Raw genomic sequence first — 25,191 nt, 5'->3', positions numbered from 1 at the left:
GGGGTGCCCTTTTTGAAACGAACAGCTGTCTTTGCTACTGTACTTTTGGGTGTTCTAATTTTCTGGAGAAATGTCATGATGGCTTCTCTCTTTAAAGGGAGGAAGAGATATCCTGCAATGGGCCCCTCTCACAGAAGCAAGCAGAATATTTCCTCTCCCAACAGGTATGTTAATTGCTAACCTCTCGACAAACTGAGCATTTCGGTCCATTCTCCTTCCCATCACAGCGTACTTAAAATATTATTATTATTATTATTATTATTATTATTATTATTATTTATTAGATTTATATGCCGCCCCTCTCCGCAGACTCGGGGCGGCTCACAGCAGTGACAAAAACAATATACATTGACAAATCTAATAATTCAAAATCTAAAATAACACTTGTACATTTAAAAATCTAACAGCAAGGAACCCCAATATAAAAATCATACATACAGTCATATCATGCACTAAAACTACATACGCAGGGGGAGATGTCTCAGTTCCCCCACGCTTGACGACAGTGGTGGGTTTTAAGGAGTTTACGAAAGGCAAGGAGGATAGGGGCAGTTCTAATCTCTGGAGGGAGCTGATTCCAGAGGGTCGGGGCCGCCACAGAGAAGGCTCTTCCCCTGGGTCCCGCCAGACGACATTGTTTAGTCGATGGGACCCGGAGAAGACCAACTCTGTGGGACCTGACCGGTCGCTGGGATTCGTGTGGCAGATATCCTGGTCCGGTGCCATGAAGGGCTTTATAGGTCATAACCAATACTTTGAATTGTGACCGGAAGCTGATCGGCAACCAATGCAGACTGCGCAGTGTTGGAGTAACATGAGCATATTTGGGAAAGCCCATGATTGCTCTCGCAGCTGGGAAGATAAACATGGATTTGGAAGAGATTCTACAACTTGAGGACTAGAGTCTGGGTATGTCTGCAATTCCAAAAGGCGAACTGTTTTATTTAACAAATTTCCTACTATCTTCCTAAAAGAATATCTGCAGTTGATTGCGTAAGAAGCACGTGCAACAGTAATGGTTAACCATTTTGGAACCGAGTGCTGAAAAAGTTGCGTGGAAACTTTGGGTGCTAACGCTCATCAGCACCACAATCCAGAAAAGGCAAACTTCCCGGTTCTAGCGCGCATGCACGCCCAACAATTGTTGCTACGGTTGCAGAACGTCAATGTGTGGAAAGTTTTTTAGCGATGTTGATTACGGAAAGGTTTAATTTATATTATTCTGGTAAATGTGCATCTCTTTAACAGAAATGAAAGATTTATTTTTATTTTTTTGAAATTTAATTGTAGGCATCTTTGTTGAAAAACGATGAGACCAAAGCACTTTCTCCGGCATCTTTGCAAAAGGAGTTGAACAACTTGTTAAAGTTTAACCCGGATTTTGCTGAAGCGGTAAATTGGATTCATTTGTTTTCTTAAGTCCTGCTTTATCGGGTGTATCCCTTCTAAAATTATACACCTCACTTATTGCAATAGGAAAAACCACTGAAGGGCTACCAAAATTTTTACTACCACACTGTGGGCGTGGCTTATGCAGGACGCCCTGCATTTTTTTTCAACATCTTTTTCAACATAAATGGTCAAAGCAATGGAAACTGCAGTTTAATATTTCCAAATGTCAAATAATGCACTTGGGGAAAAGGAATCCTCAATCTGAGTATTGCATTGGCAAAAACTTCAGAAGAGAAGGATTGAGGGGTAGTGATTTCTGACCGTCTCCAAATGGGGGAACAGTGCAGTCAGACGGTAGGGAAAGCGAGTAGGATACTTGGCTGCATAGCTAGAGGTATAACAAGCAGGAAGAGGGAGATTATGATCCCCTTATACAGATTGCTGGTGAGACAACATTTGGAGTAGAGTGATCCCCCGGGTATCGCGACCCCGATCATTGCGAAACGGCTATATCGCGAGTTTTCAACCCGGAAGTAACACCATCTGCACGCATGCGTAGATGGTGGAGTTTGCGTTCCGGCAGATCAGCTGCTGGGCGGCCGAAGGAACGTTCCCTGGGTCTTCCCGCCGGCATGGGGGGCTTCCTAGCACCCCCCAAACCCGGGTTGGGGGCTGGGGGGGGGGTGCTAGGAAGCTCCCATTGTTGGCGGAGACCTTTTAAAACACCCGCCCGGCTTCCAAACTGAGTCCTGAAGCCAAGCGCAGAAGTTCGCCTTTGGCGCTTGGCTTTAGGGCTCAGTTTGGAAGCCGCGCGGGTGTTTTAAAAGGTCTCCGCCAACAATGGGAGCTTCCTAGCACCCCCCCGAGCCCCCAACCCGGGTTTGGGGGGTGCTAGGAAGCTCCCCATGTTGGCAGCGACGTTTTAAAACACCCGCGCGGCTTCCAAACTGAGCCCTAAAGCCAAGCGCCAAAGGCGAACTTCTGCGCTTGGCTTCAGGACTCAGTTTGGAAGCCGCGCGAGTGTTTTAAAAGGTCTCCGCCAACAATGGGAGCTTCCTAGCATCCCCCAAACCCGGGTTGGGGGCTGGGGGGGGTGCTAGGAAGCTCCCTATGTTGGCGGAGACCTGTTAAAACACTCGCGCGGCTTCCAAACTGAGTCCTGAAGCCAAGCGCAGAAGTTCGCCTTTGGCGCTTGGCTTCAGGACTCAGTTTGGAAGCCGCGCGAGTGTTTTAAAAGGTCTCCGCCAACAATGGGATCTTCCTAGCACCCCCCAAACCCGGGTTGGGGGCTCGGGGGGGGTGCTAGGAAGCTCCCCATGTTGGCGGAGACCTGTTAAAACACTCGCGCGGCTTCCAAACTGAGTCCTGAAGCCAAGCGCAGAAGTTCGCCTTTGGCGCTTGGCTTCAGGACTCAGTTTGGAAGCCGCGCGGGTGTTTTAAAAGGTCTCCGCCAACAATGGGAGCTTCCTAGCACCCCCCAAACCCGGGTTGGGGGCTCGGGGGGGGTGCTAGGAAGCTCCCCATGTTGGCGGAGACCTGTTAAAACACTCGCGCGGCTTCCAAACTGAGTCCTGAAGCCAAGCGCAGAAGTTCGCCTTTGGCGCTTGGCTTCAGGACTCAGTTTGGAAGCCGCGCGAGTGTTTTAAAAGGTCTCCGCCAACAATGGGATCTTCCTAGCACCCCCCAAACCCGGGTTGGGGGCTCGGGGGGGGTGCTAGGAAGCTCCCCATGTTGGCGGAGACCTGTTAAAACACTCGCGCGGCTTCCAAACTGAGTCCTGAAGCCAAGCGCAGAAGTTCGCCTTTGGCGCTTGGCTTCAGGACTCAGTTTGGAAGCCGCGCGGGTGTTTTAAAAGGTCTCCGCCAACAATGGGATCTTCCTAGCACCCCCCAAACCCGGGTTGGGGGCTCGGGGGGGGTGCTAGGAAGCTCCCCATGTTGGCGGAGACCTGTTAAAACACTCGCGCGGCTTCCAAACTGAGTCCTGAAGCCAAGCGCAGAAGTTCGCCTTTGGCGCTTGGCTTTAGGGCTCAGTTTGGAAGCCGCGCGGGTGTTTTAAAATGTCGCTGCCAACATGGGGAGCTTCCTAGCACCCCCCAAACCCGGGTTGGGGGCTCGGGAGGGTGCTAGGAAGCTCCCCATGTTGGCGGAGACCTGTTAAAACACTCGTGCGGCTTCCAAACTGAGTCCTGAAGCCAAGCGCAGAAGTTCGCCTTTGGCGCTTGGCTTTAGGGCTCAGTTTGGAAGCCGCGCGGGTGTTTTAAAATGTCGCTGCCAACATGGGGAGCTTCCTAGCACCCCCCAAACCCGGGTTGGGGGCTCGGGAGGGTGCTAGGAAGCTCCCCATGTTGGCGGAGACCTGTTAAAACACTCGTGCGGCTTCCAAACTGAGTCCTGAAGCCAAGCGCAGAAGTTCGCCTTTGGCGCTTGGCTTTAGGGCTCAGTTTGTAAGCCGCGCGGGTGTTTTAAAACCCCAATCTTCGGCTCCTCGCTGCTGCGGCGGAAGTAAAAACACCATCTGCGCATGCGCAGATGGTGTTTTTACTTCCGCAGCGCTACTTCGCGAAAACCCGATCATTGCGAGGGGTCCTGGAACGGAACCCTCGCAATGATCGGGGGATCACTGTACTGTGTTCAGTTCTGGAGGCCTCACCTACAAAAAGATATTGACAAAATTGAACGGGTCCAAAGACGGGCTACAAGAATGGTGGAAGCATAAAACGTATCAGGAAAGACGTCATAAACTCAATCTGTATAGTCTGGAAGACAGAAGGAAAAGGGGGGACATGATCGAAACATTTAAATATGTTAAAGGGTTGAATAAGGTTCAGGTGGGAAGTGTTTTTAATAGGAAAGTGAACACAAGAACAAGGGGACACAATCTGAAGTTAGTTGGGGGAATGATCAAAGGCAACATGAGAAAATATTATTTTACTGAAAGAGTAGTAGATCCTTGGAACAAACTTCCAGCAGACGTGGTTGGTAAATCCACAGTAACTGAATTGAAACATGCCTGGGATAAACATATATCCATTGTAAGATGAAATACAGGAAATAGTATAAGGGCAGACTAGATGGACCAGGAGGTCTTTTTCTGTCGTCAGTCTTCTATGTCTCTATGTTTCTAAACCAAGCCCTCTTCTGGTATAGCCAAGAGCCCTCGTCTCCAAACAAACTGGTAATTTGTACAAGTCCCTTATCAGTTCTGTGATACTTAGCTTGCAGCTGTGAGGCAATTCACAGTCCTTCTTCTTTCATAAAGTGAAACACACTTTGCTCTGGTTTAGTTTCAAAGCGGGGAAAAAGCAGCACACAAAATGTCAAAGTCAGTAAAGCAGTCACGAAACACAAGGATCAGATAATCCTCCACAATGGCCAAACCCACAGGCTGCTCTTTATAGCAGCCTCACTAATGACCACAGCCCCACCCAACCACAGGTGGCCTCATTTTCTTTGATAATAATCTCTCAGTTGTTGCTGCCTATGCATCGCTCTCCGCATGTGTGGCTGTATCATTAACTCTTGTTCCGAATCCAAGGAGGAGCTAGAGAATTGATCTCCTTCTGAGCTGTCTGCCACACACTGCTCCTCCCTGTCACTCATGTCTTCTTGGTCAGAGGAGCCTTCATCAGCAGATTCCACCGGGGGCAAAACAGGCCTGCAGCATGTGGATGTCTCCCCCACACCCACAGTCCTTGGGGCAGGAGCTGGGCCAGAGCAAACCACAACAGGATGGATCTATGTTTATCCCAGGCATGTTTCAATTCAGTCACTGGATTTACCAACCACGTCTGCTGGAAGTTTGTTCCAAGGATCTACTCTTTCAGTAAAATAATATTTTCTCATGTTGCATCCTCGTATATAGCTCTGAAAGTTTATACAAACCTGGTTTCTTTCTACCTAGCATTACCTAAGCTACTTAAACAGCCTTCGAGTCCAAGACGTCTTCAGCTCAGCGCACAGCCTCCTTCACTACTTCGACCGCTTGATTCTCACCGGGGCGGAAAGCAAAAGTAACGGGGACGAAGGTTACGGTCGAAGCCTCAGATACGCTGCTCTTAATTTGGCTGCTTTGCACTGCCGCTTCGGTCACTAGTGAGTTGTTTTTAACTTATTTTCAGAAGCGGGCAGGGAACCTTGACCTTTTCTTCTTCTTTGGTTCTCCTGTCTTCTCAGCCGTGGGTTAAGATTTGGGTGGAATATATCTAATATATATTTAACCAAAAGAAAAACAGAACCCCCACATCCCAATATGAATGGTAACTTTCTTTTGGGCCCCAAACAAAATTGAATTTCCATGTCTCCCCTTAACGGCGTCAATTTTTCCTCTCTGGTTGCAGCCACCAGGCTGAGCTGGCCTTGCAGGAAGCCATCCGGATTGCCCAGGAGTCAAACGATCACGTCTGCCTGCAGCATTGCTTGGTAAGGCTTCGTAGCAGGAGATCCAAAATCCTCCTTACCCCTGTTTGGGTTCTGTTCTGTCGAGCTCTCTGGTAGACTCCTCCCAAAAATTCACAGGTACAAATTTCAGACACACATACACGTTTGAAAATTCAAAACAATGTTCTTTATAATGAAAATTCACTTAACCTAAGCCCTCTTTTGGTAGAGCAAAGAGCACTGGTCTCCAAACAAACTGGTAATTGGTACAAGTCCCTTATCAGTTCTGAGATACTTAGCTTGCAGCTGTGAGGCCATTCACAGTCCTTCTTCTTTCACAAAGTGAAAGACACTTTGCTCTGGTTTAGTTTCAAAGCGGGGAAAAATCAGTGCACAAAAGGTCAAAGTCAGCAAAGCAGTCACGAAACACAACGATCAGATAATCCTCCACAATGGCCAAACCCACAGGCTGCTCTTTATAGCAGCCTCACTAATGACCACAGCCCCACCCAACCACAGGTGGCCTCATTTTCTTTGATAATAATCTCTCAGTTGTTGCTGCCTATGCATCGCTCTCCGCATGCGTGGCTGTATCATTAACTCTTGTTCCGAATCCAAGGAGGAGCTAGATAATTGATCTCCTTCTGAGCTGTCTGCCACACTCTCCTCCTCCCTGTCACTCATGTCTTCTTGGTCAGAGGAGCCTTCATCAGCAGATTCCACCAGGGGCAAAAAAAGGCCTGCAGCACGTGGATGTCTCCCCCACATCCACAGTCCTTGGGGCACGAGCTGGGCCAGAGCCAACCACAACAGGTTCCAGCGCTTTGAGTCTAGATGGCCGCTGCCGTGAATCTGAGGATCACATAGGCCCAACACGCAAGTTTGACCAGTTTTTTAAAAAAATATTTTTTACTGAACAGTTTTAAAACGACACTTAAATACAAATATACATACATACAAGTCAAACGTTCAAAACAGAAACACCACATAACAAACATTACATTACATAACAAAACATAAACCGTAAGTTATTCATTTCGCAGTGCTGCATATTGATATATCTTCTGTGGTTATATATCACCTGTTCATTAGTTTATCTACACTCACTTATTTCCTAATTCCAACATGTTACCCTCTTCTTAAGCAACTAACATCGTATCAAAGTCTATCCACCTATCACCTTATTTCCTCTATACCTAACTGACTATTTGTGTTCTAACCAATTAGACTATATTTTGTAAAATTCTGATTCCTCTTTGTCATGTATTTCCATGGTTAAGTTGTTCATTTCCGCATGATCTAATATTTTTGTTACTATCATTGGGCTCGAAGGGGCCGTGCCTGCTTTCCAGTTTCGAGCATAAGTGATTCCCGCTACAGCTGTTATATGTGACATGAGATATTGTTTGCTTTTATTTATTTTCCCTTTCATTATACCTAACAGAAATAGTTCTGGTTTTAAATAGTTCTGGTTTTTGTACTTTTTGTTCTGTGATTTCTTCTATCCATCTTTGAATCTTTTCACAATATTTTTTCCCCCCTCTGGGCACTTCCACCACAGAGTGGGCCTTCTCCGGGTCCCATCAACTAAACAATGTCGGTTGGCGGGCCCCAGGGGAAGAGCCTTCTCTGTGGCGGCCCCGACTCTCTGGAACCAACTCCCCCCAGAGATTAGAACTGCCCCCACCCTCCTTGCCTTTCGTAAGCTCCTTAAAACCCACCTTTGTCGTCAGGCATGGGGGAACTGAGACATCTCCCCCGGGCATATACAATTTATGCATGGTATGTTTGTATGTATGTTTGCTTAGTAAATGGTTTTTTAAAAATATTTTAAACTATAATTTAGATTTGTCATGAATTGTTTTATTTTGTTGTGAGCCGCCCCGAGTCTGCAGAGACGGGCAGCATACAAATCTAAATAATAAATAAATAAATAAATAAATGTGATAGTACATCCCTAGTTTGACCAGTTTTGATCTAGCTTTGAAAAGAAAGGGGGGAGGGGGGGAAATGACCGCTTGAGCTTCCTTTCATGGAATCACTTTTTTTTTTAAAGCAATAGCAAGTCGGGTAGCATTCAAATAGGTGTCTCCATACTCTGGAATTCCTAAAGAGCAGAATTCTGACTGAAGGGACTTCTTGGTTCTCTGTAACAATCTTCTTTGTCTCCTATCCCTTTTTCCCCCCGGCCAGAGTTGGCTGCATATCCTGGAACAGAAAAGATCGGATAGCTGCATACTTCTCGAGCATTCTGTGAAGAAAGCTGTCTATTTTGGATTACCAGTAGGTGTCAATCCCTTGGTCAATTCTGTTTTTCGCTTGGTCAATTTCTTTTCAAAGTCAGTGGACCAGAATACCTCCGGAACCGCCTTCTACCGCACGAATCCCAGCGGCCGATTAGGACCCACAGAGTCGGCCTTCTCCAGATCCCGTCGACAAAACAACATCGTTTGGTGGGCCCCAGGGGAAGAGCCTTCTCTGTGGCGGCCCCGACCCTCTGGAATCAACTCCCCCGGAGATTAGAACGGCCCCCACCCTCCTTGTCTTTCGCAAATTACTCAAGACCCACCTTTAGCGCCAGGCATGGGGGAACTGAGACACCTCCCCCAGGCTTTTATATTTTATGTTTGGTATGCATGTGTTGTATGGCTTTAATTGTTGGGGTTTTATATATACAGTAATACCTCGTCTAATGAACCTAATTGGTTCCGGGGGGAGGTTCGTAAGACGAAAAGTTCATAAGACGAAACATTGTTTCCCATAGGAAACAATATAAAATCAATTAATCCGTGCAACAAAAAAAAATGCAAAAAACCGCTGCCGCCCGGAAGTTCGGGTTTGGCGTCCGGGTCCAGGAGGACGCTGAGAAGCCCCCCGGCTGTTTCAAAAAGCGACAGCCGGGCGGCTGGGCTTCTCAGCGGCCTCCCGAACCTGAACTTTTGCCAAACTTCCGGGTTCGGCGTTTGGGAGGCCGCCAAGAAGCCCCGCCTCCCGGCTGTCACCTTTTAAAACAGCCAGGGGGCTTCTCGGCGGCCTCCCGAACGCCGAACCCGGAAGTTCGGGTTTGGCGTTCGGGTCCAGGAGGACGCTGAGAAGGCCCCTGGCTGTTTCAAAAAGCAACAGCTGGGCGGCGGCGGGTTTGTAAGAAGGAAAAAGTTCGTAAGAATAGGCAAAAAATTTCTGAACCCCGGGTTCGTATCTCGGGTTGTTCGTAAGACGAGGGGTTCGTATCATGAGGTACCACTGTACTTTTTTAAATATTAGATTTGTATTACTATTATATTGTTTTTGTTATTGTTGTGAGCCGCCCCGAGTCTTCGGAGAGGGGAGGCATACAAATCTAATAAATTTTTTATTATTATTATTATTATTATTATTATTATTATTATTATTATTATTACTTCCCCCTACTTGGCCCTTCTCTCTTAGTGACAGCTTCCTCTTTTAAAACCCTTTCTCTGCCCTTTCCCTAGTATTTAGCCTCTCTGGGGATCCAGTCTTTGGTCCAGCAAAGAGCATTGGCAGGGAAGAGAGCCAACAAGCTAATGGATGCTTTGAAAGACTCTGACCTCTTACACTGGAAGCACAGCCTGTCTGAACTGATTGATATTAGCATCGCCCAGAAGACGGCCATTTGGAGGCTGTACGGACGCAGGTATGTCCAGCATCGGTCAGGGCAGAAGGTCTGAGACGGCGTCAGGGATTCAACGGAGAGGGGCGGCATACAAATCTAATAAATTATTATTATTATTATTATTATTCTTTAGAGGCTCAAAAAACCCCTTCCGGTCTGAACTTCCTGTTAGGAAGGTGGATTCAGGGTTATAAATTAGATTCATCTGAATTAAAATTAAGAGTGCCAAATTATATCTTTAGTGTCACAACCCAACTCCCAAACACGACAAACCCTCTGTAGTTTTAAATCAATAATTCACAGCACAGTGATTTACAGAGTAAGAACCTAAGAAGAGCCCCGCTGATCGGGCCAAAGCCCATCGAGTCCAGCATTCTGTGTCCCACAGTGGCCCCCCAATTGTCCATGGGATCTTGAGCAGAAGGAGAAGGCAAGGCCCACCCTTTCCCTTGACCCCCAACAAATGGGACTCAAGGGAACCCTGCCTGCCTCAAGCAACACAGAGCCATCCCTTTCAATCACCACCTATGATACACTTGGCCTCCATGAATCTGTCTAATCCTGCCTTGAAGCTATCCAGACTGACAGCTGTCACGACCTCTTCTGGAAGTCATCAATCAAAGATGAGTGAAGAAATATCTCCCTTTATTTGTCCTCACTTTCTCACCTATGAGCTTTAGGGAGGGCCCCCTCGTCCTAGTATTGTGTGATGGAGAAAAGGATTTTTCTCTATCCACCTTTTCTATCCCGTGCAAGATTTATACCCTTCGATCAAGTCTCTCCGGCAGGGAGATGAATAGTTATCTACCACACCTATTTTTCTCCACCCCCTGCTTTTTATCCCCAGAGTTAGGGTGGGTGTCGCCAGCAGGGGTGGTTCTTCCATCCTGAGGTCCGGCCCATAGATTTCCACTGTTCTCTTCTTTGCCTTCTGTGTATCTACATACCAGGCACAGAACCCGATGTTCCTCATCAGCTACCTCCAGACCTGGGGGCTGTTGGCTCTCCATTTGAGGGCTGATGGATGGCCCAGGCTCCACCCCTCCCTCTGTCCCTCTCTCTCTCTCTCTCTCTGTGCCAGTTCTATTCCCTCTTTCCCCTCGGACGTCTCAGCTTGCCTTGATGCTGGCCCTGACTCCCAACCTCATTTATACCGCCAGGCATGGGGGAGTTGAGATAGCCCTTCCCCCTAGGCCATTACAAGTTATGCATGGTATGTTTGTGTGTATGTTTGGTTTTATAATAGGGGTTTTAGTTGTTTTTTATTATTGGATTGTACATGTTGTTTTTATCATTGTTGTTAGCCGCCCCGAGTCTACGGAGAGGGGCGGCATACAAATCCAATAAATTATTATTATTTATTATTCATCTCATTCGGCTGCTAGAGCAGTGATTTTCAACCTTTTTTGAGCCGCGGCACAGTTTTTTACGTTTACAAAATCCTGGGGCACACCACCAACCAAAATGACACAAAATGACACTCTAACACAGTACATATTATACATATAGTTAATAATATAGTTTCTAAATGTATTTATACACACAGTGTGAAGCCTGGGCCTGTTTTGATGAACACAAAAGGGAGATCCTGGCCGGAATGGTAGTTTAATTTCCCCACGGCACACCTGACCATGTCTCACGGCACACTAGTGTGCCATGGCACACTGGTTGAAAAACACTGGTCTGGAGGACAGAAGGGAAAGGGGGGACATGATCGAAACATTTAAATATGTTCAAGGGTTCAATAAGGTTCAGGAGGGAAGTGTTTTTAATAGGAAAGTGAACACAAGAACAAGGGGACACAATCTGAAGTTAGTTGGGGGAAAGATCAGAGAAAACATTATTTTACTGAAAGAGGAGTAGATGCTTGGAACAAACTTCCAGCAGACGTGGTTGGTCAATCCACAGGAATTTAGCAAATCCCAGGAGCTGAATACGCCCTCTAGCAAACATGGTGCACCTGCAAACGAGGGGGGGGGGGGAGTACAGAATACATTGTACTGCTCTCCATAAGGGCCATCGCGGAATTAAGCTCTTGAATGGCACGTTTTATTTATTTTATTTTTTTAAAGGCCCTGAGAAGCCTCTCTTCAGAAATGGAATGAAAGGAACGGGCCGAGTGCCAAGGCCGTTACTCTCGACCCATCTATTTCCCCCCCTCTCTCTTTCTCCCTAGCACAATGGCGCTTCAGCAGGCCCAGATGCTCTTGAGCATGAACAGCCTGGAGGCTGTGAACGTGGGCGTCCAGCAAAACAACACGGAGTCCTTCGCCGTCGTGCTGTGCCACTTGGCCGAGCTGCACGCGGAGCAGGTGGGTGGCGCCCGTCGTGGCGTGCCAAGATTCCCCGCGCTCGTCCCGTAGGATGCTTGCGAGAGTCCGGTTTTGCGGGGAATCACCCGGAGTCCCTCCCCATCTGTCTTATCCCAATAGATCCCTGCTCTCTTGTTCTACACCAGTGTTTCCCAACCTGGGCAACTTGAAGTTATCTGGACTTCAACTCCCAGAATTCCCGCTGGCTGGGGAATTCTGGGAGTTGAAGTCCAAATAGCTTCAAGTTGCCAAGGTTGGGAAACACTGTTCTACACACCGCCCAGTCACTCTAGAACAGCGGTTTTCAATCTTGGCCACTTTAAGAGGTGTGGACTTCCATTCCCAGAATTCCCCAGGCCAGTCTGCCGGCCTGGGGAATTCTGGGAATGGAAGTCCACACCTCTTAAAGTGGCCAAGATTGAAAACCGCTGTTCTAGAGTGACTGGGCGGTACAACTTGTGCTTGGGAGAATCTGTTTATATGACCCTTTAGCATCTCATCTAGGTACAATGGTGCACTTATGCACGCCCCTTACAGACCTCTTAGGAAAGGGATGAGGTCGACAGTAGACGGTCTAAGGTTAAAGTTTTGGGGATCTGGGGAAGAAACCACAGAGTCAGGTAGTGTATTCCAGCCATTGACCACTCTGTTGCTGAAGTTGTATTATCTGCAATAGATTTTGGAGTGGTTCACCTTAAGTTTGTATCTATTGTGCGCTCGGGTATTGTTGTGGTTAAAGCTGAAGTAGTCATTGACAGATAGGACATTGTAGTAAATAATGAATCAATAAAAGCACTTCTTTGGACTGTATATTTTTAATTTTTGGAACTAAGGCACAAAAGTGTCTTAGCTTGGACATGAATTTCTACTCTCCTTTCAAAATTCACTTTCTATCCATCAGGGTTATTTCACCTCGGCTTCCGAGATCCTGAAGCATCTTAAGGAGAGATTTCCCACCAACAGTCAGCACGCCCAGGTAAGCTTCCACTCTAAACCCCCGAGCGGAGGATGCTTTCTGGCTTTGATTTATTTATGATTTATTTTATTTATTCATTCATTTGATTGATGTTTTCTTATGAAATCCTGTGAGTTGAATTATTGACATTGAGCTGTTTCCAGAAGTACTTCTAAGCAGTGCCAGGTCTGGATTTTGTCAAGCGAAAATGATCTTAAAGTGAGCTACAAACACATTGAAACAATTTAAGTCTGAACCCAAACTATCTATCTGTCTGTCTGTCTGTCTGTCTGTCTGTCTGTCTGTCTACTTATCTATCTATCGATCTACCTACCTACCTACCTATCGTATCTTTCTATCTATCTTATCTATCTACCTACCTACCTACTAATCTATCGATCGATCGATCTACCTACCTACCCACCTACCTACCTATCGTATCTTTCTATCTTATCTACCTACCTACCTACCTACTAATCAATCTATCTACCTATCTACCTACCTATCATATCTTTTTATCTATCTACCTACCTACCTACTAATCTATCGATCGATCTACCTACCTACCTATCGTATCTTTCTATCTATCTTATCTATCTATCTACCCACCTACCTATTTACTAATCTATCTACCAACCTACCTACTAATCAATCTATCTATCTATCAATCTATCTACCTACCTACCTACTAATCTATCTATCTACCTACCTACCTATCTACCATATCTTTTTATCTACCTACCTACCTACCTACTAATCAATCTATCGACCGATCTACCTACCTACCTACCCACCTACCTACCTATCATATCTTTCTATCTTATCTATCTACCTACCTACCTACCTACCTACCTACTAATCGATCTACCTACCTACCTATCATATCTTTTTATCTATCTACCTACCTACCTACTAATCAATCAATCGATCTACCTACCTACCTACCTACCTATCGTATCTTTCTATCTATCTTATCTATCTATCTACCCACCTACCTATCTACTAATCTATCTACCTACCTACCTACCTACTAATCAATCTATCTACCTACCTACCTACCTACCTACTAATCAATCAATCTATCTACCTACCTACCTATCATATCTTTTTATCTATCTACCTACCTACCTACCTACCTACTAATCAATCTATCGATCAATCTATCTACCTACCTACCCACCTACCTACCTATTGTATCTTTCTATCTTATCTATCTATCTACCTACCTACCTATCTACTAATCAATCTATCTACCTACCTACCTATCATATCTTTTTATCTATCTACCTACCTACCTACTAATCAATCTATCGATCTACCTACCTACCTACCTACCTATCGTATCTTTCTATCTATCTTATCTATCTACCCACCTACCTATCTACTAATCTATCTACCTACCTACCTACCTACCTACTAATCAATCTATCTATCGATCTATCTACCTACCTACCTACTAATCAATCTAGCTAGCTAGCTACCTATCATATCTTTTTATCTATCTACCTACCTACCTACCTCCTAATCAATCTATTGATTGATCTACCTACCTACCCACCTACCTATCTATCTATCTATCTATCTTATCTATCTATCTACGCACCTACCTATCTACTAATCTATCTATCTATCTAGCTAGCTAGCTATGGGATTTATATGCTGCCCCTCACTGAGGATTACAACATATAAAAGGAAAAAATGAAATACAAGGGCTAAATCCAATTAATGGGGGCAGTGCGAATCTCCAGGGGGGGCTGATTCTAGAGGGCCAGGCCCCCCACAGAGAAGGCTCTTCCCCTAGGCCCCACCAAGCGACATTGTCTGGTTGACGGGACATATATTAATGAATAAACCGGACTAACATTGCCTGCTGGTTTCTGGATGTACATGTATTGGGATTGCAAATCCCATAATTCTGAGGCAACATGGTCCATTGTCAAAATTGAGGATGATGGGAATCCCAGCACATCTGGGATGCCCCCAAAATTGAGACAAACTGGATAGAGAGCACTACGTTTGTGGGTGTGCAAACCTCACGCCAGGTTCTTTCTACATCTTGTCCGACCCTCTTACGCAGCTGTGGATGCTGTTTGATCAGAAAATCCAGTTCGACCGAGCCATGAACGATGGCCGATACCACATCGCCGACTCCCTGGTGGCTGGGATCACGGCCCTGGATAGCTGCGAGGGGGTTTACAGGTGAGAGATCGCCAAGCGGCAAAAATAAACAAAGATGTGTTTGCGTTGCTTCCGAGTTGTGCCTGTGAGCAGTCACGGGATCGCGAGGAGAAGGGGGCGCAGCAGAAGTGCATGTGAGACCACCAAAGTACCTTTTGCGAGGCTGTCATCCCTCTGAAAGGTTGAATAGAATTGAATACTACTCTTTACTGAAAGAGTAGTAGATCCTTGGAACAAACTTCCAGCAGACGTGGTTGGTAAATCCACAGTAACTGAATTGAAACATGCCTGGGATAAACATATATCCATCCTAAGATAAAACACAGGAAATAGTCTAAGGGCAGACTAGAGGGACCATGAGGTCTTTTTCTGCCGTCAGTCTTCTATATTTCTATGTTTCTAATAGAATAGAATAGAATAGGGAATACAATAGGATAGAATAGAAAGAATTAGGATAGGGTAGGACAGGACAAAAATATTTATTAAAGGCGGATGAAAGTTTGGCAATGATATATGATGTCATCGAGCGGGAAAAACTGATATAGGGGGGAAAAACGCAAAGTATTTTTTAATTAATATTTTTGAAAAACCGTGGTATGGACTTTTTGCGAAGTTCGAACCCGCAAAAATCAAGGGAACACTGTAGAATAGAATAGAATAAAATATAGAATAGAACAGAATACAGAATTGAAATGGAAATTAGAATAGAATAGAATAAAATATAGAAAATAGAATAGAATAGAATTCTTTATTGGCCAAGTGTGATTGGACACACAAGGAATTTGTCTTTGGTGCAGATGCTCTCAGTGTACATGAAAGAAAATATAGATTTATTTTCCATCCATTCATAAAATTTTCCCCAAATTTTATAAAATTCCGAATCTTCTTTGTTTTTTTTAATTTTCACTGTAAGTCTTCATTTCAGCACCATCCATAATCTTCCTTAGCACTTCTCTTTCTAATGGTATTCTCTTTAGTTTCCAATTTTGTGCCTACACAATTACAGCAGCAGTTACTACATGTCCAATTAAATAAATTTCTTCTGTACTAAATTTATCTGGGGAATAAATTTCCACGCCATCTCTAAAACATCTTATACACGTTCTCTCTAAATGCTGCCTTTCAGGAAAGCGACTTTGCTTAAAGCCCAGAATCAGATGTCCAAGGCCCACAAACTCCTCGAGAAGCTCTTGATCCATTGCCATAAAACCAAAAACACCGAGATGGTCATCAGGTAAGAGCTGAAATTCAGTCGCCGAGCATCTGAATTGTAATGACATAACCACGGGAAAGCTGCAGTGGCCATCAGTGTGAAAAACAAATCAGGGGTCGCTTTTTTCAGTGGCGTTTTAACTTCAGTCACTAAACGAACAGTCGCATGTGGAGGACTACCTGCAGGAGGCTTGTGTTTATTGCCCGAGCGCTAATGATGTTAAAAACTTTGCCCAAATCGTTGCACAAAGCAGGAGAGTCGATACCCTCGAACGGTTCAAAAGCACCTCTAGCATTTTTGGGGTTCTCCCCCCTCTTTCTGTTTCAGATCGTGTTCCAGATGTGATATCTGCGAGACCCCCTTCTGCCGCACGAATCCCAGCGGCCGGTTAGGTCCCACAGAGTTGGCCTTCTCCGGGTCCTGTCGTCTTGCGGGACCCAGGGGAAGAGCCTTCTCTGTGGCGGCCCCGACCCTCTAGAACCAGTTCCCCCCAGGGATCAGGACTGCCCCCGCCCTCCTTGCCTTTCGTAAACTTCTTAAAACCCACCTCTGCCGTCAGGCATGGATGAACTGAGATATCCCCCCACCCCTTGCCTATCTACCGTGTTTCCCCGAAAGTAAGACAGCGTCTTACTTTCTTTTTATCCCCAAAAGCCCCACTATGTCTTACTTTCGGGGTATGTCTTATATTGTCCCGGGCACCGGGGCCGGCTCGTTTTCGGCCCGACCCCCCGCCGCCATTCCCGCTCCCCGATCTCGCTGACCGCTCCGGAGATTGCCATCCAATCCGCAAAATGGAGAAGAGTCCTCCACTGCACAGGAAATGTGAGGGAGAAGGATTTATTTCCCTCCGTTCTAGTTTTTCTCTGTGGTTCTTCCGCAGATCTTAAACGTCACCTCCGATTGGTTCCTCCCCTCCCACCTCCTAAAGGCCCTGGAGCCAATCGCGGCCTCCTCTGGCCCGAATTCTCCGCCCCTCCCTTTTTCCCCAACCAGTACTGAGTTGCAGTCCTGAGGCGAAAGAGGGCTCAGCTCGCTCGCTCCCTCCTTCGGATCGTAAAAGAAGCCTCGGCGGGAAGAGCGCGAGGCACACGTAAGGTTAACGCGACGTCGCGAGCTGTAAACCGTCCTCTCCCAGCCCTTAAAGGACTCCTCTCCCCACAGTCCCGTTGCTTTTCAACCCGCCACAGAGGCAGCCCTTTCAGTCTGCCTTGCCGCAGTCGGAGCTCCCGCTCGTGCCGCAGCCAGAACCGCGCCGCTTCGGCCAGGGCCGCCGCCTCGCCCACCGAGTGGCCCAAGCTCTGGGCGCAGCGCGCCACTGCCAGCTGGCACCAGGCCGCGTAAGGGAGACTCTCCTGGGCGGCGGCTTGCAGCGAAGGCGCTCGTCCCAGCAACCTCGGAGCCGGTCGGCCTCGCTGGCCGCTTGCAGCTGAGCCTCGGCAGGACTCGGTTGCTGGGACGAGCGCCTTCGCTGCAAGCCGCCGCCCGCTTGGCTCGCTTCGGACCAGCGCCATCAAAGCGAAGGACGGATAAATGCCTCCCGGGCGGATAAATGCCTCCTGGGCGCTCCGCATACACTTGCGCTTCTCCTTCTTCCCTCTCGCCTCGCCGAGTCAGGCGCAGAAGGCTTAGCGGGGGTCCCCGGCGGCTGGACGACTCCCTTTCCCTGCCCCGCCGTCCCGAGGCCATGTCCACGGGCTCGCTGAGCGATGCCGAAGACCTCCCCGAGGCGGAGATCCTGGGCAGCCTGAAAATGGACCGCTGCTGCTCGCCGGCCGCTCCACGCCACAGCCCTGCGCAAGGCTCGGCCGGCGAGCGGGGCTCCCCGGGCAAAGGCCGGGGCGCGGCGGCGGGCAAGGCGCGTAAGAAAACCCCGGCCAAGAAGAGCCCTCCGGGAACGGCTCCCCCCCCCGGCAATACCCCCGTGTTTACCCGAAAGTAAGACATATGTCTTACTTTCGTGGTACGGCTTATATTAGCCGACCCCCCTGAAACCCCCGATACGTCTTACAATCGGGGGTATCTTACTATCGGGGAAACACGGTAGCTGCATGTATGATATGTTTGTGTGTATGCTTTTTTTATATATAATGGCTTTTTTTTTTGGCTTTTTAATGTAAAATTGTTATTTTAAACTTTAATATTAGATTTGTTATTGTATATTGTTTTTATAATTGCTGTGAGCCGCCCCGAGTCTGCGGAGAGGGGCGGCATACAAATCTAATAAATAATAATAAAAATAACAACAACAAAAGGATGTGTTTGCTTACTCCTTTATTTCCAAATAATAAACCCATTTTCCAAAGCACCTGAGGGTAGAACAAGAAGCAATGGGTGGAAACTAAATAAGGAGAGAAGCAACTTAGAAACTAAGGAAGTTAGAACAATTAATCAGTGGAAGAGCTTGCCTCCAGAAGTTGTGAATGCTCCAACACTGGAAGGTTTTAAGCAGATGTTGGGTAACCATCTGTCTGAAGTAGTGTAGGGTTTCTTGCCTAAGCAGGGGGTTGGACTAGAAGACCTCCAAGGTCCCTTCCAACTCTGTTTTTAAAAAAATTATTATTATTATTATTATTATTAGATTAGATTAGATTTATTGGATTTATATGCCGCCCCTCTCCGCAGACTCATTATTATTATTATTATTATTATTATTATTATTATTATTATTATTATTATTATTATTAGCTCGTCGTTGTAAGGCCACCCAGCTGCAGATAAAACCAGATGTCCAATCACAATCAAAGCAAGTGCAAAAAAACACTCCAGAAATGCAAAGTGGTTAATTTGGGGAACATAAGATTGAGAGTTATTTTTCCCTAGGGCCTCTTTTTCTTTTTTTATTAATAATTTTTATTGAAATACAGGTATATACATAAAATAACAGTATAAAGAAGAAAAAAACATAAACACAACATATAAACAAAGACACACATACGTACACACACATACACAAAAAGATATTCAAATTAAAATATTCTCGTCCATTAAACACGTTATCTCCCCCGGGCCTATACAATTTATGTATGGTATGTTTGTGTGTATGCCTGCTTTAATAACGGGTTTTTAAAAAATGTTTTTAAATTATTAGATTTGTCTTGAATTGTTTTACTGTTGTTGTGAGCCGACCTGAGTCTACGGAGAGGGGCGGCATACAAATCTAATTGATAGATAGATAGATAGATAGATAGATAGATAGATAGATAGATAGATAGATAGATAGATAGATAGATAGATAGATAGATCAATCTCCATGGTCATTTTTGTGGCTTTTACAGACGGCGATACTGAAAAATAATTCCCCAGGACCTCTCGATTCTCTTAAGAATGCTGCTTAATTCCTCGTTTCTTTTTTCTTTTGGGGTTTAGCGTCCTACTGTCCCTGGCCAAGCTGTATTGGCAGTCCCTGTGCCACACGATCGCTTTGCCCATCCTGCTGCAGGCCCTGGCCCTGGCGAGGGAGTACCGCCTGCAGTACTTGGCTTCGGAGACCATCCTCAACTTGGCTTTCGCCCAGGTGCCTCTCTGCTCCTTCTCGCGTTTCTCTCGTCTGCTGGGAGGAGGGGACAGGGCCTTCTCTGCAATGCTTACGGCCCCCCAAATATATCTCAATAATAATAATAATAATAATAATAATAATAATAATAATAATAATAATAATTTATTAGATATGTATGCTGCCCCTCTCCAAGACTAAATGCTCTCAAGCATTTAAGCTGGTTGGGTGTTGAATAAACTCAGTGATGGGCTACAAATATTTTTATTACCACGCTGTGGGTGTGGCTTGTTTTGTAGGTGTGGCTTGCCAGCCATGTGGCCAGGTGGGAGTGGCTTGATGATCATGTGACCAGGGGGGCGCCTTAAAGAATAGAATAGATTTTTTTATTGGCCAAGTGTGATTGGACACACAAGGAATTTGTCTTGGTGCAGATGCTCTCAGCGTACATAAAGTAAAATATACATTTGTCAAGAATCATGTGGTGCAACACTTAATGATTGTCATAGGGGTCAAATAAGCAACGAAGAAGCAATATTAAAAAAAATCTTAGGATATAAGCAACAAGTTACAGTCATACAGTCAACATGGGAGGAAATGGGTGATAGGAATGATGAGAAAAACTAGTAGAATAGAAGTGCAGATTTAGTAGAAAGTGTTGAGGGACTGGCTTAAAGTTGGCCAACTTGACATCACTCACGTCAAAGGTTAGGGTTAGGGCAGGGGTCAGGAACCTTTTTGGCTAAGAGAGCCGTAAACGCCACATATTTTGAAATATAATTCCGCGAGAGCCGTACGTATCTCCCTTTCTTTCTCTCTTTCTTTCTCTCTCTCTTTCTCTCCCCCTCTCTTTGTCTCTTTCTATCTCTTTCTCTCCCTCCCTCTATCTTTCTCTTTTTATCTCTCTCTTTCTCTTTCTCTCTCTCTCTTTCTCCCCCTTCTCTCTGAAGTGGGGAGGGCCGGGTTGGCACCAAGGGAGCTCGAGACGGGGTGCAAAAGCAAACTACTCTGCTGGCCCAGGCCCACATCGGAAGGAAGGAAGGAAGGAATGGTAAAAGGGGCGATCAAGAGAGGAATGGGTGAATGAATGGACGGAGGGTGGGAAGGAAGGAAGGAAAGAGGGAAGGGACAGGAACAGAGGAAGGGTGCAAAGAAAGCAAGGAAAGGTGTGAAAGGGGAGAGTAAGAGAAGAAGGAGTGAAAGAAGGGAATGAGGGAGGAAACAAGGGAGGAAGGAGAAGGAAAGCAAGAAATGGAGGGAGGGAAGGAAGGAAGGAAAGAAAGAAAGAAAGGGGGAAGGGACAGGAACAGAGGAAGGAAGCAAGGAAACTTATGAAAGGGGAGAGTAAGAGAGGAAGGACTGAAGGAAGGGAGGGAGGGAAGAAGGTAGGAAGGAGAAAGAAAAGAAGAAATAGAGGAAGGGAAGGTAAAAGAGAGAAAGAAAAAGAGCAAGAAAGAGAGAAAGAAAGAATGAAAGAGAAATAAAAATAGAGAGGGGGAATGAAAGAAATGGAAGGAGGGAAGGAAGGAGAGAAAGAAAGATAAAGAAAGAAAGCAAGAGAAAGAAAAAAGAATGAGAGAGCAAGAGAGAAAGAGAAAGAGAGAAAGAAAGAAAGAAAGGCAACTTCAAAGAAAGGCTCACTGAGCATCTCTCACTCTCTCTCTCTCTTTCTATCCCTCTTTCTTTCTCTCTCTTCCTTTCTACCTCTCCTCTTCCTTTCTCTCTCCCTCTCTTTCTACCCTCCTTTCTCTTCCTTCCTTCTCTCCCTCCCTCCCCTCCCCTCCCTCCTTCCTTCCTCTCCATTTCTCTTTCCCTCCCTCTCTTTCCCTTTTCTTTCTTTTGGTCCACTTCTCTCTCTCTCCGCTTCTCCACTTGCCTCCCCCTCGCGCCTCGCCCTTCCCACCCGGCCACCCGCGCGCGCTTACCAGCAGCAGGAATTCAAGTAAGCCCAAAAGAAGCCATTGGCTCCGGGCGGCGTTTATGGCCCCCCCGAACCCCCAGCCCAGCTGGAGCTCCCTCTCGCCGCCGCCGCCATCTCCCTGCGACTGCCTGCGGCCGCTGCAGCCCCCCCCCCCCTCCCACCGGGCCACGAAGGACATTTGCCGCCGACGCCAGTGAAGCTTCAGCTGGGCGGGGCGCTGCCGGTACTTCCCTCCTGGGGCTCCCGCTCGCAGCTGTCCCCCGGCTTCTGCTCGATGCCGCGGTTTTCGGTGCTGTCCTGCTGTGCCCCAAAGACGGAAGGCGGGAAAAAGGCGAGAAGAATGGAGCTCTCCTTCTTCCTGCCTTCCGTCTTTGGGGCCCAGCAGGACAACGCCGAAAACCGTGGCATCGAGCAGGAGCCAGGGGACAGCTGCGAGCGGGAGCTCAGTGCTAGGAGCCCTGTCTGCGAGCCAGATACGGCCATCAAAAGAGCCATATCTGGCTCGCGAGCCATAGGTTCCCGACCCCTGGGTTAGGGTGCCTGGCCTCTCCTCGCCTCAAAGAGAGACAATTTCCCTATTTACTATTACTGAACATCCAAAATATACGATTTAATTCTATGTATATATGCCATATGTTTTAGTTTATTTTTTTAGTGGTAACTGAATTTTAATTATTTGGATTAGGGGGCACAATCTGAGGTCAGTTGGGGGAAAGATCAGAAGTAACGTGAGAAAATATTATTTGACTGAAAGAGTAGTAGATGCTTGGAACAAACTTCCAGCAGACGTGGTCGGTAAATCCACAGGAACTGAATTGAAACAAGCCTGGGATAAACATAGATCCATCCTAAGATAAAATACAGGAAATAGGATAAGGGCAGACGAGATGGACCAGGAGGTCTTTTTCTGCCATCAATCTTCTAGGTTTCTATGGATTTCGATATACTGTATATTATCTTTTTTGCATGGTATGTTTGTGTGTATGTTTGGTTTTATAATAGGGGTTTTTAGTTGTTTTTTATTATTGGATTGTACATGTTGTGTTTATTATTGTTGTTAGCCGCCCCAAGTTACAAATCCAATAAATTATTATTATTATTATTATTATTATTATTATTATTATTATTATTATTATTATGTTGCAAGCCACCCCGAGTTCCCGGAGATGAGCAGCTTATAAATCCAATAAACTTAACATAAATTAAATTAAACCATCCATTGCAGGCTTTGTGGGGTGTCCGTCTCCCGGCCTCCTGCACACACCAATTCTTTTAGAATAGATTTGCCACCAGGGAGTCAGCTGACCAAGAGGTAGAAGTGACCGGTTGCCATTGTGTTTGCTTCTCTTGCAGCTCATCCTGGGGATTCCCGAGCAAGCCCTCAGCATTCTGCACATGGCCATAGAACCCATCTTGGCCCACGGGGCCGTGCTGGACAAAGGCGCCGCCATGTTTCTGGTGGCCAAGTGCCAGGTTGCTTCGGCCGCCTCTTATGACCCCGCCAGGAAGGCAGAAGGTAACTTCTCTCCACAGCGTAGAGGCCCTTGGGCGACCTTTGGGGCAGCGCCGTGGTTGCCAGCAATAGGCTTTTACAGAGGTCTCTAAGCGGTTTGCAGAATCAGCAGTCTGGGACCTCATTTGACCCACTTCAAGGAAGGATGGATGGGCGGATGGAAGGAAGGAAAGAAGGAAGGAGAGGAGAAGGAAGGGAGGAGGGAGGAAAGAAAGGGAAGGAAGGGAGGGTGGGTGGGAGGAGAGGAGAAGAAAGGAAGGAAGGAGGGAGAGATAGAAGAAAGGAGGGTGGAGGAAGGGAGAGAGGGAAGGAAAAGGGAGGATAGACTGGCAGTGTAGTACAGTGTAACCACTACTGTCCACTTTGGCTGCTTGTGTGGGCATCTGTTGAAATGCCCAGTTTGGTAAGAGGACGGATCTAGTTGAAAACCTCAGATTTTTCTTTCTTTCCCTGTCTCTGTCTCTCTGTCTCTCTCTGTGTGTCTCTCTCTCTTTTTGTCTCTCTGTCTCTATCTCTCTCTGTTTCTTCCTTCCTTCCTTCCCTCCCTCCTTGCTTCCTTCCTTTTACTCTCCTCCCTCCCCTCTTTCCTTCCTTCCTTCTCTCCTCCCTCCCTCTATCCCTCCTTCCTTCCCTCCCTCCCTGCTTCCTTCTTCCTTCCTTTTCCTCTCCTCCCTCCCCTCTTTCCTTCCTTCCTTCTTTCTTTCCTCCGTCCCTCTGTCCCTCCTTCTTTCCTTGCTTCCTTCCTCCCTGCTTCCTTGTTTCCTTCTTCCTTCCTTTTCCTCTTCTCCCTCCCCTCTTTCCTTCCTTCCTTCTTTCTTTCCTCTCTGCTTCCTTCCTTCCTTCTTTCTTCCTTTTCCTCTTCTCCCTCCCCTCTTTCCTTCCTTCCTTCTTAACTCCCTCCCTCTCTCCCTCCTTTCCTTGCTTCCTTCCCTTCCTCCCTGCTTCCTTGTTTCCTTCTTCCTTCCTTTTCCTCTCCTTCCTCGCCTCTTTCCTTCCTTCCTTCTCTCCTCCCTCCCTCCCTCCTTCCTTCCTTCCTTCCCTCCTTCCCTCCCTCCTTCCCTCCCTCCTTCCTTCCTTCCTTCCCTCTCCCCTCCCCCCTCTCCTGCAGCCCTGGAAGCGGCCATCCTCAACCTGAACGAAGCCAAGGCCTATTTTGCCAAAGTGGACTGCAGAGAGCAGCTGCGGGACGTCCTCTACCTCCAGGCCAGGCTCTTCCACAGCCTGGGCAAGAGCCAAGAGAGGAACCAGTGCGCCATGCTCTTCCGGCAGCTGCACCTGGAGTGCCCCGCCCGGGGGCTCCCCCTCATCAGCACCTTGAAGTGACCGCCCTTCCCAGCAAAGGAAAACCCACTCCTGGGCGAGGGCCGGCCAGAAAGAGGTCCATAGACCGTCCTTCCGAGGTTCTCCCTCCCTCTCCCCCCGTTCTTATGGGCCTCTTGCCCCACAGCCATGCTCAGTTTTTGCAAATGCCAATAAATGGGCCTGTGGGCAGTGCCCAGATACCGGCCTGGGTTCTGTTAGCCTTCACGCTTGGCTCATCTCTTCTTGCCGGCCAAGGACCACTGACCAGGGATGCGCTGCCCTTTACGTGGACCGGCGCACGATTCCAGTTGGAGCTCCCAAATCTTGCATGAGGGAGCAAAAACTCTGATTCGCAAACGTGTCCGAAAAATATGATGAGCAGAAAGAGAACATAGAGTATTATCAAACAGGAAGTTTATTTTACCCAATGGTTGGAAAAAAAGGGGTGGGGATTAAGAATGTGATCAGGATTGTTCAGCCAATTAAATACCCAGACAACACGGATGTTTGTAAAGCACTAAGAAATGTATTTAATAGAAAATCAATATATAGGGAGGAAGGAAAGAAGGAAAGAGAGAGAGAAAAGAAGGAAGGAAGGAAAAGGAAAGAAGGAAAGAGAAAAGGAAGAAGGAAGGAAAGAAGGAAAGAGAAAAGGAAGGAAAAGGAAGGAAGGAAAGAAGGAAAGAGAGAAAAGAAGGAAGGAAAAGGAAGGAAGGAAAGAAGGAGAGAAAAGAAAGAAGGAAAGAAGGAAAGAGAGAAAAGAAGGAAGGAAGGAAGGAAAGAAGGAAAGAGAGAAAAGAAGGAAGGAAGGAAGGAAAAGAAGGAAGGAAAAGGAAGGAAGGAAAGAAGTAGAGAAAAGAAGGAAGGAAAAGAAGGAAGGAAGGAAAAAGAAGGAA

The 25,191-nt window shown here is 46.7% G+C and overlaps 1 protein-coding gene across 1 annotated transcript in view; it reads left to right on the top strand.

Annotated features, from left to right (window-relative positions):
* Window positions 1-24,520, top strand: part of ANAPC5 (anaphase promoting complex subunit 5) — a 29,171-nt gene extending 4,651 nt beyond the window's left edge. The window contains exons 5-17 of the mRNA XM_070763220.1: window positions 98-164; window positions 1,291-1,392; window positions 5,296-5,486; window positions 5,732-5,813; window positions 7,965-8,054; window positions 9,245-9,426; window positions 11,582-11,717; window positions 12,619-12,693; window positions 14,750-14,871; window positions 15,977-16,084; window positions 19,433-19,580; window positions 22,834-22,996; window positions 24,102-24,520. Coding sequence (XP_070619321.1) covers window positions 98-164; window positions 1,291-1,392; window positions 5,296-5,486; window positions 5,732-5,813; window positions 7,965-8,054; window positions 9,245-9,426; window positions 11,582-11,717; window positions 12,619-12,693; window positions 14,750-14,871; window positions 15,977-16,084; window positions 19,433-19,580; window positions 22,834-22,996; window positions 24,102-24,316 — 1,681 coding nt within the window. The 3' untranslated portion in view covers window positions 24,317-24,520. The remainder of the gene's footprint in view (window positions 1-97; window positions 165-1,290; window positions 1,393-5,295; window positions 5,487-5,731; window positions 5,814-7,964; window positions 8,055-9,244; window positions 9,427-11,581; window positions 11,718-12,618; window positions 12,694-14,749; window positions 14,872-15,976; window positions 16,085-19,432; window positions 19,581-22,833; window positions 22,997-24,101) is intronic.
* Window positions 24,521-25,191: the final 671 nt, after the last annotated feature.

This window comes from Erythrolamprus reginae, chromosome 10 (assembly GCF_031021105.1).
Source record: "Erythrolamprus reginae isolate rEryReg1 chromosome 10, rEryReg1.hap1, whole genome shotgun sequence".
Lineage (NCBI taxonomy): Eukaryota > Metazoa > Chordata > Lepidosauria > Squamata > Dipsadidae > Erythrolamprus > Erythrolamprus reginae.
Note: the sequence above shows the minus strand (reverse complement) of the source record. Positions and strands in the feature narration are given on the sequence as shown.